Source organism: Phacochoerus africanus, chromosome 4, assembly GCF_016906955.1.
Source record: "Phacochoerus africanus isolate WHEZ1 chromosome 4, ROS_Pafr_v1, whole genome shotgun sequence".
In the NCBI taxonomy this organism is placed as follows: domain Eukaryota; kingdom Metazoa; phylum Chordata; class Mammalia; order Artiodactyla; family Suidae; genus Phacochoerus; species Phacochoerus africanus.
In genome coordinates, this window is record NC_062547.1 from 2,336,256 (window position 1) to 2,353,961 (window position 17,706).

Below are 17,706 nucleotides of genomic sequence, written 5' to 3' on the forward strand. Positions count from 1 at the left end.
TGTCCCCGCTGGGCCACTTACGTGCTGTGTGGCTTTGGGGAAGTTACTTAACTCCTCTGAGGCTCGGAGTCTTCATTTGGAAATGCCCTGCTAATTGTGGTTATGGGTTGGTGTGAGGGTGCCAAATAAGATACAGGATGCCCAGTTAAGTTTGAATTTCAGATGATGAATAATTTTTTTAGAAGTCAGCCCCAAATACTGAATTTTATGTGCTAAGCCTGGCAGCCCTATTTCGGTGAGATAAGGCTCATGGGACATCTAAGCGGGTGCCTGGTCTGCAACGGGAGCTCAGGAAATGCTATTTCGTAAGCGAAGTTACTGTGTCTGACTCCCCACCGTCCCCGTGGTTGTGAGACCTGGGCAAGGTCACGTCCGCTTTGGGAATGACCAGCAGCCAGCGGGAAGCAGCCCGTCTGGGACGTGACGGCCACGTCCAGCAGTGCGGGGAGCTGAGGGACAGGGGCCCCTGAGAGGCACATGGACCCTGAGCCGACAGCGGCAGGGCCACCTCCCCGCTCCTAGTCACCTCCCGTGGTGGATGGAGCTGTCCCCAAAGATGCTCACATCCTGACCCCTGAAACCCGCATGCACACATGCACACACACACACACACACACACACACACACACACACGCATACAGGGCGGATGGGACGTTGCAGATGAGATGACGTGGAGGGCCTCGTGATGGGGTGATTATCCTGGGTTACGGGGGAGGCCCTGAGTGCCTTCACAAGGGTCCTTAAAAACGGGAGAGTTAGTGGCGGGGGTGGGGGGTGTCAGTCAGTGGGAGCTGTGACCACAGAGCCCGGACCCTGCACCACCGGCTTTGCAGGGAGAGGGAGCGGCCTCGGGCCAGGGGATCAGGAGCTGGAAGACAATGAACAGACTCTCCCCTGGAGCCTCCAAAAGGATCCAGCTCTGCGGCATTTTTCTGCCTTTTTAGGGTGGAACCCGTGGCGTGTGGACGTCCCCAAGCGAGGGGTCAAATCCAAATTGCAGCTGCGGGTCTACACGACAGCCACAGCCACAGCCACACCAGATCCAGGCCACATCTGTGACCTGTGCCGCTAACCCACTGAGTGAGGCCAGGGATGGGCCCTGCATCCTCACAGGCAGTGTCAGGTCACTCACCTGCCCAGCGACAGTAGGAACCCCTAGCCCTGCGACACCTTGATTTGAAGCCCCTGAGGTCAGGTGGAAGGGAGTAATTCATTTCTCTTTTGCAGCCACCTGTGGCCACTTGTCCCAGCCGCCCCACGACCCTCACACCCCCCATCAATGGGTCCAGCCCTCCCCCTGCCTCCCCCCCACATTCTCTCGCTGGACCACCAGATGACCGCAGCTCTCCACCCCATCTCAAGCCCACCCACTTCCAAGGTCACTGCCGACCACACACTCGACCGTCTGCCTCTCCTCGGGGCGTCCTCGCCTTACAAGGCCTTCCAGGGTCCGACCTCGCCCTACCTCGCCAGGCACGCTTCTCCACACTCCCCAAGTTCACGTTTAATTCCCGGCATCAAAAGCAGCTGCTTCCTGCTCCCTGGCTTACCTACGCCTGGACTGGCAGGTCACACACCTGTGCTGCGGCCCCATTTGGCCCATGTCCCCTTGCCCACTCACACGGCTGACCTCCCCCCACTCTTCGAGAGGAAGACCCAACACTCACCCGCCCCCGGCCGGGCTCCCACTGGGGCACAAGGCCAGGGTGTCAGGCCCCGCCTCCAAGAGCCAGGCCAGGAGGATTCAAAGCCCCCGAGTGGGGCTCCCCCGCATCACCCCAGCCCGCTGAGCGGACGGCTGGTGGTGGAAACAGGGGCGGGTCTGCAGGCGAGGCCGGGACTCCCAGGCCGGAGAGATGGCTGTGTCCTCTCAGGCCCTCGGCTGCAGGACCCAGGGCAGAGTGTGTGGGACAGACCCCGCCGGGCAGCCTCGGGTCGAGCAGGGGACCTGTCTGGGCAAGGGCCGCACGCACCTCTCATCCACGTTGGCAGATCCGAGCACGAGAAGTCCGCCTGGAGCGCCCCGAGACCAGAGGCTGAGCTGGGCAAAGAGGTAAGCCACGACCATCCTCACGCGTGCCTGGACGACAGGGGGGACCGTCACCCAGCCTGGACATCGGGGGGGACCGTCACCCGGCCTGGGCGACGGGGTGGGGGGGGACCGTCACCTGGCCTGGACGACGGGGGGGGGGGACTGTCACCTGTGCAGGGCGCGAGGGACCCCGTGTGCTGACACCACCTCCCAGCCACCTCAGGAGGACAGGGAAGTTAACGTGACACAGGAGCTTCTGCTGTCCAGAGTTGGGAGCCAGGGGTGCCCCCCTCCCCTCAAGGCTGGGCTTGGGCGCTTGGCCGTGGGGACAGAAGGACCAGAGCTGGAGCCATGAGCTGGGGCGGTGGGGAGACCAGGTTGGGGATATAGCTGGGAGAGAGCTCGGCCCCTCGTGTCACCACTGGGGAAGGTCACCCCTGCCCACAGGAAGGGGACAGGGACCCTGGACAGGGTCCAGCAGCCGCAGCCCAGGTCCCTCTTTCCCTCCACCGGGCGGCCAGCGTCCAGCGCGCCAGCAGCCGCCCGGGAGGCAGGGCCACGTGTGAGCTGCTGCCCGGAGATGCGGAGATGGCCTAAGCTTGTACACACTCACGCGTCACGCTCACAAACCCGCGCGCCGGTGCCCACGCTCCCCCGTCCTTGTCCCCAGGCATGCCGACCCCAGCACCGGCCGTCCCCGGGGTTCCCCGCGGCCCGTCTGGGAGACCCACCTGCACGTTCTGCAGCGCCAGGTTCTCCCTGCTGCTTCCCCCGTGAACCGCGAACGCCGGGCTGCGACCCGTCACCAGGCTGAAGACGCCCATCACCGCCTTGACCGCTGGGTCGATGCTGAGCCTGATGTGGTGGCTGGGAGGCGACAGGTGGGCGTGCAGACGGCAAAACGCAGGACACACAAGTTACCATCTTCGCGGGCACCATTCCGCGGCATTTAGCACAGTCCTGACATCGCACAACCACCACCTCCAGTTCCAGAACGTTCCATCAGCCCCCCAAGGAAACCCTGAGACCGCGCGCCGTCCCCCCCATCCCTCCTCTTCCAGCCTCTGCCCACGACGAAGGCGCCTTCCGTCTCGGGGGATCTGCTTATACTGGGCCCCTCCCACACATGGGATCACAGGGTATCTGCCGCTGGCGTCTGGCCTCTTGCCCTCGGAGTGATGTTTTCAAGGTGCATCCACGTGGCAGCCTGGGGACCCTTCCCTTGTACGAACAGACCACGTTTCGTTTCTCTCGTCAGCTGGCGGTGGACATTTGCGTTGTCTGTGCGGCTGTGAACACACGGCCCTGGACACGAGTGTGCAAATATTTGTTTGCATGTCTGCCTTCAATTCCTCTGGGCGTCTTCCCAGGAACAGAGGTGCTAGGTGGGGGCAGCTTTTAGCTGAGCTCTGCATGCAGGGGGGCAGCCCCAGCATTCCTGTTGTGGCGCAGTGTTGTGTCCCCAGCTAGCATCCATGAAGATGAGGGCTCGATCCCCAGGCCGAGGTCAACTTCCGGTTTATACAGAATCTGTGCCCTTGCACCACGGACAGAGCCGGAACATCCAGACGGCAGGAAACCCCAGGAAAATGGCCTTATTTCTCGGACCAGTTCATTGCAGGGGGAGTAGGCGGACCTCAATCACTTCAAGGCACAGTTTTTCCAACAGGATACTCAGTAGGGGGAGTTGCTGTTGTGGCTCAGCAGAAATGAACCCGACTAGTATCTATGAAGATGCAGGTTTGATCCCCGGCCTCGCTCCGCGGGTTAAGGATCTGGCGTTGCCGTGAGCTATGGTGCAGGTTGCAGACGCTGCTCGGATCCTGCGTGGCTGTGGCTCTGGTGGAGGCTGGCAGCTGCAGCTCCGATTCAACCCCCTAGCCTGGGAACCTCCATATGCCGTGGGTGCGGCCCTAAAAAGACAAAAAATAAAAAAAATATAAAAAGAACCACCAAACAATAACAACAACAAAAAAAAACCCAGAAAGGCAGCTCCTCGCTTTCCCCTTGGAAGGAGAATAAAGAGAACATTCCGGATGGAACTGAATCCCCCTGTCTGGGAAGACGCCCTCCCTCCGCCTTCCTCAGGTACTGAGGCGCCGGGTGGAAGGGGATGGTGGCCGGGTCGCAGACACTCCCCACGGGGCTCCCCAGTCCGCAGCCCGTGCCCGGGACGGAGGGAGGGAAGGAGGCGGAGATCTCAGACGGGGGCGTCGGGGTGAAACCCACAGAGGGTCCCCCTCCTCAAGGGAGGGGCAAGCCGCCGGCCGCCTGGCTGCCTGCTGCCCCACAGACACGGCCCCCACCACCTGGCCACCCCGACGCCAGCGCTCCACTACCTTCCGATCTGCTGGGCCAGCTCCCTGGCCCTGTCGCAGGTGCCCCGGGAGGAGTTCTCGCTGGCCATGTAGCAGGTGGTCAGGAGGCGGCCGCAGAGCTCGCGGGGGTCCCGGGGGGTGTAGCTGGCCTGGTGCACGATGCTCCGAAGATCTGCCAGCACCTCCTGATCTGAAACCCGCGGGACAGAAGGGCAAGTGCTGTGCCCGAGGCGCCGGTCCGGTTCAGCCCGTCCCACTGCCCGGCAGTCTCGCCACATCAGCATCCTGATGCCCGCTCCTCGGCTGCGTCCACAAGGGAACCGCCGATGTCACCGCACAGAAAGGCAGAATGTGGACCCGGGTTTGCCTGACCCTGGGGCCCCTGGCCTTTCCACAGGGCCACATGGCAGCGGCAGGCACCTGTGGCTCAGGGGACACAGCCGCCACAGGGGCCCAAGGCCCTGGAAGGGATTTTAATGGCCTTGCTGTCCCCAGGCTCTAAGGCTTGGGCGTGACGCTGTGACATCTCAGCGCGTCCTCCACCACAGAGGCCAGGACCTGGGCTTTCCCTCTGCTCCTCCCGCAGGCTCGCCCTTGGGGACCCGCTCCGCCCAAATGCCACCTACTTCCATGCTCCACAGCCTCGCAGACCTGGTGGCACATAGAGTAGACGAGGCAGGCGGTGGCCGCACTGTCCACCCCACCGCTCAGCGACAGGAAGAACCCCGCCTGGAACAGGCCAAGCAGATGTGGGTGTGAGGCTCAGCTCGGAAGAGCAACGCCCCAAAAGTTAGCCCGGCGCCACCTGCAAAAGTGAGCGCCCACAAAATGCTCTCCCTGGGGGAGGAAAACGAGGGCCTTCCTGGTCCAGGATGGACTTTCTAGAAGGCGAAGGGGCGTCCCCTGGGGAGAGCATCTAAGGCTGACTCCACGGTGCGTGGCGGGCACACAGGATCACAAAGCCGACAGGAGACGACGGGAGTCTGGTAACGCGGCTCCGTCAGACAGGACCCCAAAGACAGGACCAAACCTCCGTGTGGCCTCTGGCCTCGGGCTAGTGTAGATGAGGCTCCCGACGGAGGCAGAGCCAAGAAACGCTTGCCTTCAAGACAACATCACCAGCCTGGCAGACAGTCAAATGCAGACCCGGAGAAGGATGGACAGGACCTGAGGTCGTACCTGTTGGCTGCGTCTTAAAAAATCCCAGAGCCAGCACGCAGGTCCGAGGCTGGGGAACAAGGGCAGGCATCAGGCTGGGAGAGGCTGACCTGGCAGCTCACCTGGAGACAGGTGCCAAGGCGGAGGCAGTGCCAGCAAGCAGTGGCTGGGCTGTCAGATGCCCCAGTCTCTGCTTTAGGCATTTCATGTGAATTAACGCATTTGAGGTCTCAAAATGGCCCTGGGCAGTGGACACCATCACTGGCCCTGTTTTGAAGGGGGGCACAGAAAGGCAAGGACGGCGTCTTTGTGTCCATGGGCGCAGGGCAAGGAAGTGGCAGAGCTGGGCATGGGCCCGGCGGGCTGGCTGCTGCACCCCGAAGCAGCCTCGTCCCGTCCAAGGGCGACCTGCCTCTCGGTGCTGCAGCGGGGGATGGACGGGGAGCCTCGGGAACCCCAGGACCCTTCCCCCGACCCCCCCACCCGCTGCACTCGCCAGGGCCCCACCTGATCTCCTCGGCGGGACTGTGGTATTTCCACTCGATGGGCTCAGACAGCGGCTCCAGCAAGTCCTCTCGGGAGGAGAGGGCGAAGTCCACCTTCACGCGGGGGTAGGGGCTCACCCTGCTGGCCTGGGGAAGGACACCGCTTCAGGCTCTGGGGACAACCACGGGCAGGGCCCTACCGGCCAGGGGGAAACGCAGCTCAGAGCCCAGGACGGCAGCACAGAGATGACTATAAGAAGCAGGAGTTCCCGTCGTGGCGCAGTGGTTAACGAATCCGACTAGGAACCATGAGGTGGCGGGTTCGGTCCCTGCCCTTGCTCAGTGGGTTAAGGATCCAGCCTTCCCATGAGCTGTGGTGTAGGTTGCAGACGCGGCTCGGATCCCGCGTTGCTGTGGCTCTGGCGCAGGCCGGTGGCTACAGCTCCGATTCAACCCCTAGCCTGGGAACCTCCATATGTCGCGGGAGCGGCCCAAGAAATAGCAACAACAACAACAACAACAACAATAACAACAACAAAAGACAAAAAAAAAAAAAAAAAAGAAGCACTGGTGGAGGTGCTGCTGTGGCTCAGTGGAAGCAAACCGGACTAGCATCCGCAAGGATGCAGGTTCGATCCCTGGCCTCGCTCAGTGGGTTAAGGATCTGGTGTTGCCATGAGCTGTGGTGTAGGTCGCAGACACAGCTCGGATCCAACGTTGCTGTGGCTGTGGCGTAGGCCGGCAGCCATAGCTCCGGCGTGACCCCTAGCCTGGGAACCTCCATATGCCGCACCTGCAGCCCTAAAAAAAAGCAGCGCTCGTGTAAATGTGAGGAAGCCACAGCCCTGCAACAGCGCTGGGGGCGGGGTGCAAGACGGCTCGGTGGCTGATGAGCCTGGCCAGGCCTCCAACAGTTACACAATGAGCACATGACCCCGACGTCCAGTCCCAGGTGTGTAACAAGGGACACGCCAACATGTCCACACAAACACCCGGGCATGTGTCCACAGCAGCACAATTCATCACACACAGACACAGTCCAAATGTCCCTCAACAGATGAGCAGATGCCACGTGCTCTAGCCACGGTGTGGAATATTACTTAGCTATGAAAAGGAATAAAGTCCTAACTCACACTACAGCAAGGGATGAGCCCCCAAAACACTGTTCTCAATGAAAAAACTCAGATGCAAAGGGCCACATATTATAGGATTCCATTTATGTCAAATGTCCCAAATAGGCCAGTCCAGACAGACAACGTAGACTGTGGCTGCAGGGGGCTGGGAGTACTAAGGCGTCTAAGTTTCTTCTGGGTGCTGAGAATGTTCTGACACGGACTCTGATGCTGCTGCTTAACTCCGCAAATACACCAACCCCCAGAATCATGTGTCAAAGTCGGTGAATTCTGTGGTATAGGAGTGATGTCTCAATGAAGCTGTTCCTCAAAAAAATTCTCGGGTCTTTGATGAGGGTCCTGCGTGTGTGTCGATGGGCACTTACCGCCAGATTTCGAGATGAAATCTCCGCCCTGTAGCTTCTGACGTCCTCCAAATCCAGCGTGGCCGTGAGGACTTCCTGCCGAAGGGAGTTTCAAGGGAAAATTGTGATTTCCTGTTTTGTTTTGTTTTTTCTTCCTTTTTTTTTCTTTTTCTTTTCTAGAAAGAGAAAGCCTCCCGCGGCATATGGAGGCTCCCAGGCTAGGGGCTGAATCGGAGCTGTGGCCGCTGGCCTACACCAGAGCCACAGCAACGCGGGATCCGAACCTCATCTGCGACCCACACCACAGCTCACGGCAACGCCGGATCCTTAACCCACTGAGCGAGGCCAGGGATCGAACCCACAACCTCATGGTTCCTAGTCGGATTCGCTAACCACTGCACCACGACGGGAACTCCTTGTTTTGCTTTTTCATTCCCATGTCTAATTTGTTTTCATAGTTGTACCAAACTGCACACGGTGAGCCACGCCTTCTAAGGCAGGGACTGGGGGCCCAGGGAGAAGGATTAGCCAGTGGTGCTGCCAGTCAAGCCCTTCCCTCTGGTCGCTGTCACGAGAACTTCTGTTGAATTGAGACACTTGCCAGTGATCCGTTAATCACAGCACGGGACACCGTTCCACCAATAAATGTCTGCTGGGGCCATCAGGGAAAGTTTCTCTTTCCTTAGAAAGACACTTGGGGAGCAAGGGCCCTTTTTCTGCCTTTGAATGTAGCTACATGAAGATGGAATGGCTGGAGCTGCTGCAGCCATACTTTGACTATGAGGCAACTTAAAATGAAGTTCACCCCAAGGGAGGCCCAGCTAGACAGTGATAGAGGGGTGGAACCAGGGACCCAGCAATACCACCTAGTCGGTCTGGACATGCTGCCTTTGAACCCAGATGAGATGTGGGTTCTGCCACTTGCAACAAATAGCAGAAAAGAAAAAAGTTTTAACTCACAGATGGCATTCTTTACGAAAAAAGTCCTAATCAAATTAGGTTACTCGAAGATTGGACATTCAAGCTATGCAAGACAGTGAGCGCTATTTCTGAGCCCGGCTGGGGAACCAAGGACAGCTATGGCCCCTGCTTGGGCCACTGGACAGCTGCCTGTGCTAGGAAGGATGAGGAGGCTGTGGGTTCAATTCTCAGCTTCCCCTCCGCCCCTGTTGTCCTCTGCCTCTGCCCCTTCCATGTCCTGCGTGCCCTCAGGGCTGTAGTGACACTTCTGAAATACACTGCACTGCTCATATGGACAGAAGTGGCCTGTCACTGCCCTCCCCCCCCCCCCGCCCCCCCGCCAACAGTTCAGTGACACCGAAGCATCTCCCAGAACCAGGCCTCCCCATCGAGGTCTCCAATCCTGCTTCCAGGATCTGGGGGAGGGGGGCAGGGCCTCACGTGTGCTGCCTTGACCTCCAGGAAAACCACACTGACCCACCTGCAAGGCCCCCGCCCCACTCTGGTCCCTTGGACGAGCCTCCCCCAACCAAACGACCCTCTCACGCGGGGACCAGACACCTCTCTGGCTTATATCCGAGGGGCGGCTTCACTTCCCGCCAACCATGGAATCCTTTTCTTCAAACGAGCCCCTCACATCCTCCCAGGGGGAACCAGGGTGCCCACCCTCCTGTGACGACACAGCGGGCTCCCCCCGCAGCGCCTGGCTCTCTCTCGGCTCCATGTGCAGCCTGGGGGTGGGGGCTGCGGGGCGAGCCAAGGACATGAATAGGATGCAGGAGAACCGGCAGGAGCCCCCATTATGGGGGAGAACAGAAGACATGCCTCCGAAGGAGAGACCCTCCCGCCACCGCGCACGAGCTCGCTCGTACCACGTCGTCCAGAGAGAACTGCGAGCCTTGGGCGAAGATGCTGCCGTTCATGGCTATCAGGGCGCAGCCGTCGTAGTAGAGCCGGTCCCCGTCGCAGCCCTTCTGATTGGCCAGCAGGTAAATCCCACCGTTCTGGGAAACGCAGGGGACAGTGACGGTCAGCTCGGGTCTGCCACCTTCCCCTTCTTTCGGCCCAAGGTCAGGAGGCTTCAGCCCCAGCCCCTGTCCCCAGGCTGTGCAAAGACAATGCCCGCCTCCAGGGCAGCCCCTCAGCTGCAGGTCCTCGCCCTCCAGGGTCCCAGGCACCACACGAAGAGTGCCTGTCCACCTCCCAATGAGGCAGGCGCGTCGCCTCCACCAGACAGCAGAGGGGGGGCTTCAGAGAAAACAAAGCCCCAGGTCGCAAAGCTGAGATCAAACCGGCTCAGCTGAACGCAGCCTGGTCCCACGAAAGAGCAAACTCGGGCCACGCTGCCAGCGAGACCAGCAGGCTCGTGGGCATTCCCCGGGCCCTGCCGTGGTGCCAACGGGCATGATGCCTTCCTGTCCCGAGACCAGTGTGACGTGGGGGAGCCCAGGGGCCAGTTGACTGCCCGGTGCAGGGGGTCCAGCTCCAGAGAGCGGAGGCGGTGACAGCGGCCGCCTCATAGGGCGGTTTCGAGGGTTAAGTGACGTCAGGCAAGCGGGACCCCGGGAGAGGAGTCCCCAGGGCGGTCAGCACCGGCCGTAACCAGGAGCGCCGAGCATCCCTGTGCCCAGGCCCCGCCCTGCACCGGGCACTGGGCTCAGGAGTGTGAGGGGCCCGCTCTGGCATCCCCGCCACCTACCTTGGTGGTGGCCATGGTCACGAGGTCCACCCTGGCGTGGGCTTTGCGCAGCACGTGGTGGCTGCCCGAGGCGTTGGTGAAGATCTCCACGCCGTCCAGGCCCATGTCCACGTGCGGGCTGCGGGCAGAGAGAGTGAAGGGGAGAGACCGGTGTCCCTAACCCGCCCCCCGAGCCCTGCAGGGCCAGGACAGCGCCCACAAGTCTCCCGGGGCCCCGCGAGGATGGGGCACCGACGGCGCGCGGGGTGGGGGTGTGCTGACCTGTGGGGCGTCCAGAGTTCCTCACAGACCTCACTCCCAATGCAGGTGTCCCGGGTGGAGAGGACAGCGTCCCCAAAGGGCACGGTTTCCTGCGTTGGGAGACGAGCGTGCCTGAGAACCCTGGGCTGCCCCGGCTGAGCCAGCACCCCCGACGTCACCCATGAGACGTGTGTGAAGCTGCTGTGTTCTTTCAAACCCTAAAAGAACCCTCCTCCGACCAGGAGCACTCCCAGCCCAGGGGCCAGCGCCAGCTGGTGTCTCCTCTGCTGACCCAGGGGCTTCGGTCACACCGTCCGTCAGCCGGGAGCTCAGCTCGGGGCTGCAGCACCCCGTGACTCAGCTCCTTAAGTTCCCAGGGGCACAGATGCCAGCGAGCCCCTGGGCTCGGTGCCCTTTCAACACCATCTGTGCTCTCACTCCTTCCTCCCTTCCTCTCTCTCTTTTTCGGGCTGTGCCGGTGGCATATGGAGGTTCCCAGGCTAGGGGTTGAATGGGAGCTACAGCTGCAGGCCTACACCACAGCCACAGCCACACAGGATCCAAGCCGCGTCTGCAACCTACACCACAGCTCACGGCAACGCCGGATCCTTAACCCACGGAGCAAGGCCAGGGATCGAACCTGCAACCTTATGGTTCCCAGTCGGATTCGCTAACCACTGAGCCATGAAGGAAACTCCTCATCTGTGCTCTTGAGGTCCTGTCCCATGTCAGAAATGACCCAACTGAGCCTTAGGAAGCCCGTGCCAGGCGACAGGTCCCTCTGCTCCGGGCAACAGGACGGGAGGCAGAACAAGGTGCCTGCATCTCCAATAGACACATTTGAGGCCCTCGAGGGGCAGGAGCTTCCAGGGTGGGGACAGAGCTGCCCCCGAGGCTGCTGCCCAGGTCTAAGGAGGCCCCGAGATGACCGTGTGCTGACCTGTCACCAGGCGTGGAGCCCAACTTGGCACCTCCCTCCAGGAAAAAGTTCCAGGTGTGCTGTGACTTCACTCAGCCAAGGCATCACCCTGGGAGGCCTGGACCCTATCCCGGCGATCTTGGCGGGTGTCCTGACGTGGGTGTGTGTGTGTGTGTGTGTGTGTGTGTGTGCGCGCGCATGTGTGTGAGAGAGAAACAGAGGGAGTTAACTCCCTTCATTGCCAAGGGCAAGAACTAAGAGGCGAACCTGGCGTTTTCTGCCCTCAGGCCTCATGCCGCAGACACAGGACCCTGCGCTGGCCGTGCCAGGACCACTGCGCCCCCACAGTCCCCGCAGCGGGCGCCTCCCAAACCTGACCACACAGGCAGGGCTGGAGAGCTGACCCCACCTTCCTGTGACAAGACCAGGGCTCGGAGCAACAGGATGCTCAATAAAGCACTGTGATGGGGGTGGGGGCAGTGATAGGCCCTGGACCTGAGCCGCCCAGGCTGCAGCAGTGGCTGGGCTGGCTTTGCCCCGTTTCTTGAAAACACCAAGGAACTTCCGTCCACACTCACCCGCGGCCAATTCGTGCAACTCGCTCCTAGCCATCGACACCAAAAGCACCCTTCCACCTGCAGGCTGCCCCCTGCATCGGTTTGCGGGGGGGGGGGGGGTCCCTGGTGTGTTTTTAGGCTGTGAAAGGGTCCTCGAGGAATGAAAAGGGTGCCTCTTGCAGCTTGGGGTTGCTGCTGCGATGTCTCTCTCCCCCGCCACACACACCCACACCCACACCCACACCCACACACACACACACACACACTGAGTTCCAGGTCACAAAGATTTTAACACACACACACACACAGTTCCAGGTCACAAGGATTTTAAATTGTTTTCCGGGTCACAAGCATTTTAAATTGTCCTCATTGCTACAACGCATGGTCAGAAAAGTTTCCAGATCACCTGGGAGGTGGCCAGGCCCGGCTGAGTGACCCCCGCCCCGATCTCAGCCGTGCCCATCCCTCACGGCCACACGGGAGGCACAGGCCTGAGCTGGCCCCCCCGAGAGCCTCTCAAGAATCAGAAGCCAGAGCTGGAAGCCCTGACTTGATCTGGCTCCTGAAGGGAGGTGACCTCAGCCTAGGGAAGTGAGAGGCAGAGGGAGAGCCCTGGCAGAAAGAGGAAGCAGGGGGGAGGCTAGGGGATGGGGAGAAGCAAGGGGACCCTCCCCCACACCCTCCCCACCCGGCTCCGTCCACCCCGAGATCAAGATGCGTCCCCGCCGACCCTCTCAACGAGAGTCTGTGTGTCCCCGGGAGCTCCTGGAGTGCAACAGTGAGGGGGGCAGGGACTTTGGAGTCCTGGGCTACACTGTGTGCGTCCCCCCAATTCATGGGCTGAAGCCCTGACGCCCAGGACCTCGCAATGAGGGTGTATTTGGAGCTGGGTCTTTACAGAGGAGATGAAGGTCAAGGGAGGTCACGGGGGTGGGGCCCGACCCCACAGGACTGGGGTCCTCAGAGGAAGAGGAGGTCAGGACACAGACACGCACAGAGGGACGGCCCCGCGAGGACACGGGGGGCAGACGGCCGTCTACACGCCCAGGAGACAGGCCTCGGGAGGGACCGGCCCTGCCCGCCCCCGGGGTCTGGGACGCCAGCCTCCGGGACGGGGGCCAGTGAGTGTCTACTGTTTGGGCCGCCCTGGCTGTGGACTTTGTGACAGCAGCCTGAACAAATTGACACACTTGGCAGCCAGCATGGAATGTTGAGCAGGAGTCAGAGAAGTCAGGGCCCCCATGAGGCCCGCTCCATGCCCCTGGCTCTCAGCCACCTGCAGGAGGTGGACAGCACAGGGTTCCAGCTGCCCCACCCCAGCAGCTTCCAGGAGGAGGCAGATGGATGAGGCCGTCGGCTAAGGCTGCAAGGTCACAGCCCTTTAGGTCCAGCCAGCCAAGTTCACAGGGTCAGACAGGACAGATTTCTGACGCTGAGTTCTCACAGAATAACAGGCCGCCACATTAAGTCTTTCGTGCGTGTTACAGCTAGAAAGCCCCCAGACTCAGCTTGCTGGACGGTCCCAAGGCCCAAGCAGGGAAGAGGGCAGAAGGCCCCCTCGCCAGGCTCCCTGCGCCCACCCCGCTGGGGGAGCCAGAGGAGAGGAGGGGCGGGGACAGGAACAAGGTGCCCGGGGCCCACTCCGCCTTGTCCCGGAAATCGCCCCTTGGTTTGCGTACACAGGCCACGGTGACAGCTGTCACTTTGTCCCAGAGGGTCCAGCCCCCTGGCCCGCCCTCAGCCCAGCAGAGGGGCATCTTTGACGGAGAAAGAGTTTCCTTCCGACTCACCTGCTTCGTCAGGTCCTGAATCATCCGGGGGAGAAAATACTCCTCTGTTTGCCTGGAAAGGAAACACCGCAGATCTGAGGAGCGTTTCAGAAAAAAGGCTGCACGGCCCCCAGAGACAGAGCAAAACTCACAGTGGGAGCTGAGAACAGAGCAGTCAAGGGGTCCCCCGTGCTGCACTTACCCCTTCAGTAAAAAGGAAAGTCTAGGGCCCCTCAGTGAGGTGCCCGGGGCCACGGGGCGGCGAGACGCCTGGCCCTCCGGTCCCCTGCCCCGCCCTCCAGCATCGGAGAGGCTGGGGGGCGGTTATCTGTAAAGAAGCCCCCCAACCCGGAGAAATCCAGGTACCGTTCCTGACCAAGGTCACTGAATCAGAAAGGCCACAGAGCACGAGCCCACCCTGCAATGACGAGCCACCATCGTCCCAGAAGTGACGGGGTTCCAGATCGTGCACGAGGCACAGAGCGATGCCCACATTCTGAGACTCACTCCTTTGCTTCCACCTTCTTTTCAAGGTTCACCCGAGTGCACGGAGGATCACTGCTCCCTGCTCCCCCACCCGGCGATGCTGGCGCACGTCCCCCCCCCCCAGCACAGGGCGGTAGATGGCGGGCTGGTCGGGGGAGGGCACCACGTCCCCTTCACAAGGTGACACCCAACTGTTTCCAAAGTGTTTCTTCCAGCACTGGCAGAACCCCTACCTTCTGCAGCTTTTTACTTTTTCTGTTTATTTTTTTAGGGCCACCCTCGCAGCATATGGAGGTTCCCAGGCGAGGGGTCCAATCGGAGCTGTAACTGCCGGCCTGCACCACAGCCACAGCCACACCAGATCGGATCTGCATCTGCCAGCCTACACCACAGCCACAGCAATGCAGGATCCGAGCCGCGTCTGCGACCTACACCACAGCTCAAGGCAATGCCGGATCCTTAACCCCGAGCGAGGCCAGGGATCGAACCTACAACCTCATGGATGCCAGACACATTCATTACTGCTGCGCCACGACAGGAACGCCCACACCTTTTTACCTTTACTAATCCAGTGGGGCAAAAAGCCAGCTCACTGCGACCCCAACTGACCTCATCCTGAGCTGGAACCATGCTGAGCGCCTTTTCGAAGGTCGCAGGACTGTCCCTCTGTGAAATGCCTACTGCTGTGTATTCTTTTACCTTCCTTTTTGTGTTTCTTTGCATTTTTCTCTTTTTCTTATTGACTCAGGAGTATATATCCTGAACGACCATCTTCGGTTATTCAGCAAATACTCACTGAGCGCTTACCACGGGTGCCTCTTCTCAGAACTGTCGGGAGACGTGTTGCTACAGTATTTTCTCAGCCTCTGTGCTGAAAATTCCATCTTGTCCTGCTTTACTTTACCCCATCTTCCTGCTCGAAAAACAGTCGCAGTGCCGGTGAATGACTTAAGCTTAAGACCAAAGACCTAAAGGCATAAGTTATCCATAGGGTCAGCTGAATGAGGACATAATGCGTTGGTCCAGGCACGCCGGACCTGTGCAGATGGGCACGCCGTTTGCACAGCATAGTACATGTCCTCTAACGAGCAAGAAGACGAGCCTCATGGCCCCAAGGGGTTTATGTGGGGTCGGCAGCAGCATATGCATTAGCAAGAACCCAGGGGCAGACCTAGGCACCCCGGGTTGCTGCAGAAGCCCAATGGTGATTCTCTAGAATGCTCTGCATAGAGAGCGGAGGCCAAGCTTCCTCCATGTGAATGACTGTTAAATGCCTAAAGATCAGAATAAAAGCTTAATCAGCTACCGGGTACGTGACTTTTAAAATAATAAAACTCTATATCCTGCACCCACAGCCCCCGCCTCACGTGACGGAATCCTCAAGAGCACAATAAAAGCAGTGGGGTTTCTTGAGGCGGGGCTCTTGGTCCCTGAGACCTTGAGTCCCCCGGTTCCCACCTTTACTCAAGATCAATGTCTCTGTGTCTTGGTTTGTGTTCACTTTTTCTTAAGTGTCACAGCACCTGTTCTTCAGCCCGCACCTGCTGAGCGGGTCTTGGCACAGAACGAAGGGAAACCTGCCCTTTTTTGGCCTCATCCATGACAGGAGGAAGTTCCTGGGCCAGGGATTGAACCGATAACACAGCAGGGACAACCCTGGATCCTTAACTGCCAGGCCACCAGGGAACTCCAGAACCGAGGAAAATAACTGTGAGCACGGACGGCGTGTCTCCTGGGCCAGGCGCTCAATGCTCTACGTCACCGAAGCACGTCCCCTCCAAAACCACAGCCCGGGAGATGGCTGCTAGAATTATCCCCTAGGTGCAGAGAAGACAGGCCTCCTTGAGGGCCCCAAGCTGCTCAGCGGGGAAGCAGCAGAGCCGGGATCCAGCCGAGGCCGCTCAGTATCAAGGTTCTGACCTCTCCGTCCCACCCGTCAGTGAAGGGGACAGGTGCGCCTGCTCTGTAAGAGCTGCAAACTGTTCCTGCGCCCGTGGCAGTGCTGTCTTTGGACGCAAAGTTCTTGCGGTGGAATTTGCCAGCCTTTTAACGTGTGGTTTGCCCTTTCTGTGTCTTGCTTTCCTGCCCAGGGTTACAAAGAAATCCTGACATTACCTTCTAAAAGCTCTCCGGCTGGATTTGTCGTGGGTACCTGTTTGATTCTTCCCGAGGTGTTTTTGGCAGACAATCATGTGAGGCAGGGACTCCTCTAACGTCCTTTCTTTCCCCAAGTAATCGAGTGGCCCATCCTTCGCTCCAGGGATCTGCGGTGTCCTCACTGTCACCAACCAGACAACCCTACAGGCAGGAGAGGGTCTCCTTTAGACCGCGTGCCGACCACACACCCGCTTAACTCCTGGAACGCAGGCGGTAGGTTCGTCTGTTTTTCCTCTCTCTTTATTCCTCCTCCTCTCCTGGTCTTCGCTGGCCTTCTTAGTTATCTGGGCCTTCTCCCTTCCACTGAGTGATGAGAATCAATCTACCGGGAGCCGCTCCAGCCAATTCATCAACCCTGGGGTGGGGTGGTAGCAGGGGAAGCCTCTGATCTGTATCAGAAATACAGGTGACAGTTGAACTTGAACCTGTGTCCCCGAGAGTCAGAAGCTGATGGCGAACAGGAGGAATTCCTGAACTTGCCTTATTTTAAAGGAGCAGAAGGGGAGCAGCTCGTAACCCTCCCAGCTCCTCGAAGCCCAACTGTTCCACGGGAACTTGGCATCAGCTCTTGGCCAGTGTGAGCCGGCTAAAGCTGGTTGCACCCACCAAGCCTAAAACCGGGCTTCCGCAGGTGTCTGACAAATGGCCTTCTGATGTGGGAGCGCCGGGACCCCGCACCCTCAGGTCATGCTCCTATTTGAACACGCAGAAGCGTGCACTAGACGTGCACAGAGCACCGGCTACCCTCCTTCCCCCAGGCCCCCACCCTGCTCACCCCATAGACAGCCCAAGCCCCTTGCCTTCAGGGAGGGGGTCTGAGCCTGTTCTCCGTCTCACTCGGCTGCTTGGTGAATAAGCCCTTTGTCTGCTGCAGCCTTGGCCTCTCAGCGTTCAGCTCGCTGCCATGAGCATCAGGCACATGGACCTGGTTCAGGAACAGATTGGGGGGGGGGGGGGGCGCCGGAAGGTCAGTTGTGACGAACTTTCTGCCCGTGGTGCGTTGGTCCCTTGCTGGAGCCTGTGGATGAGTCTGAGTAGCCGTGGGGACCGCTCGTCCAGGCACCGGCCCTGCCGCGCTTTTCTGGCCACGCGTCCCGCAGACCATGGGCCCTGGAGCAGGGTTTTGCTTTGCGGCTGAGAAACAGCTTGTGGGTCTGGAAGGCGTCTTTTGGGTGAGTAACCTCGTGACACACCAGCTCTGCCTACCCTGTCTGACATCTTGTCCAGATGGTGGGCGACTCTGGTGAGAATGTGGGTTCGAGGCCAGCCCAAGAGGGCAGAGACGGGTCACAGTTGCTGAGCTGCTCTGAACCGGGGTTCGAGCCCTGAGCTTCTGGTTGCTCGGCCCTGGCCTGGGGCATCTCTGCCAGGGCCTCGTTTGCCCTGTCTGTCTCTGTCTTCTTGTCCTATCCCTGAGGTCTCGGTGGCCAGAGCAAAACTCCTCTGGGA

At 60.0% G+C, this 17,706-nt stretch overlaps 1 protein-coding gene across 7 annotated transcripts in view; it reads right to left on the bottom strand.

Annotated features, from left to right (window-relative positions):
• Positions 1-17,706, bottom strand: part of NADSYN1 (NAD synthetase 1) — a 48,951-nt gene that overhangs the window by 12,082 nt on the left and 19,163 nt on the right. For 6 of the 7 annotated variants that reach the window (XM_047774995.1, XM_047774996.1, XM_047774994.1 and 3 more), the window contains 11 exons: positions 13,636-13,687; positions 10,391-10,479; positions 10,130-10,247; positions 9,303-9,434; positions 7,492-7,566; positions 6,016-6,140; positions 5,530-5,578; positions 4,977-5,079; positions 4,372-4,540; positions 2,764-2,899; positions 1,974-2,080 (listed from right to left, as the gene is read on the bottom strand). In XM_047774995.1, the coding sequence (XP_047630951.1) occupies positions 1,974-2,080; positions 2,764-2,899; positions 4,372-4,540; positions 4,977-5,079; positions 5,530-5,578; positions 6,016-6,140; positions 7,492-7,566; positions 9,303-9,434; positions 10,130-10,247; positions 10,391-10,479; positions 13,636-13,687 (1,155 nt within the window). The remainder of the gene's footprint in view (positions 1-1,973; positions 2,081-2,763; positions 2,900-4,371; positions 4,541-4,976; positions 5,080-5,529; positions 5,579-6,015; positions 6,141-7,491; positions 7,567-9,302; positions 9,435-10,129; positions 10,248-10,390; positions 10,480-13,635; positions 13,688-17,706) is intronic. The other variant, XM_047775000.1, reaches the window with a different exon arrangement.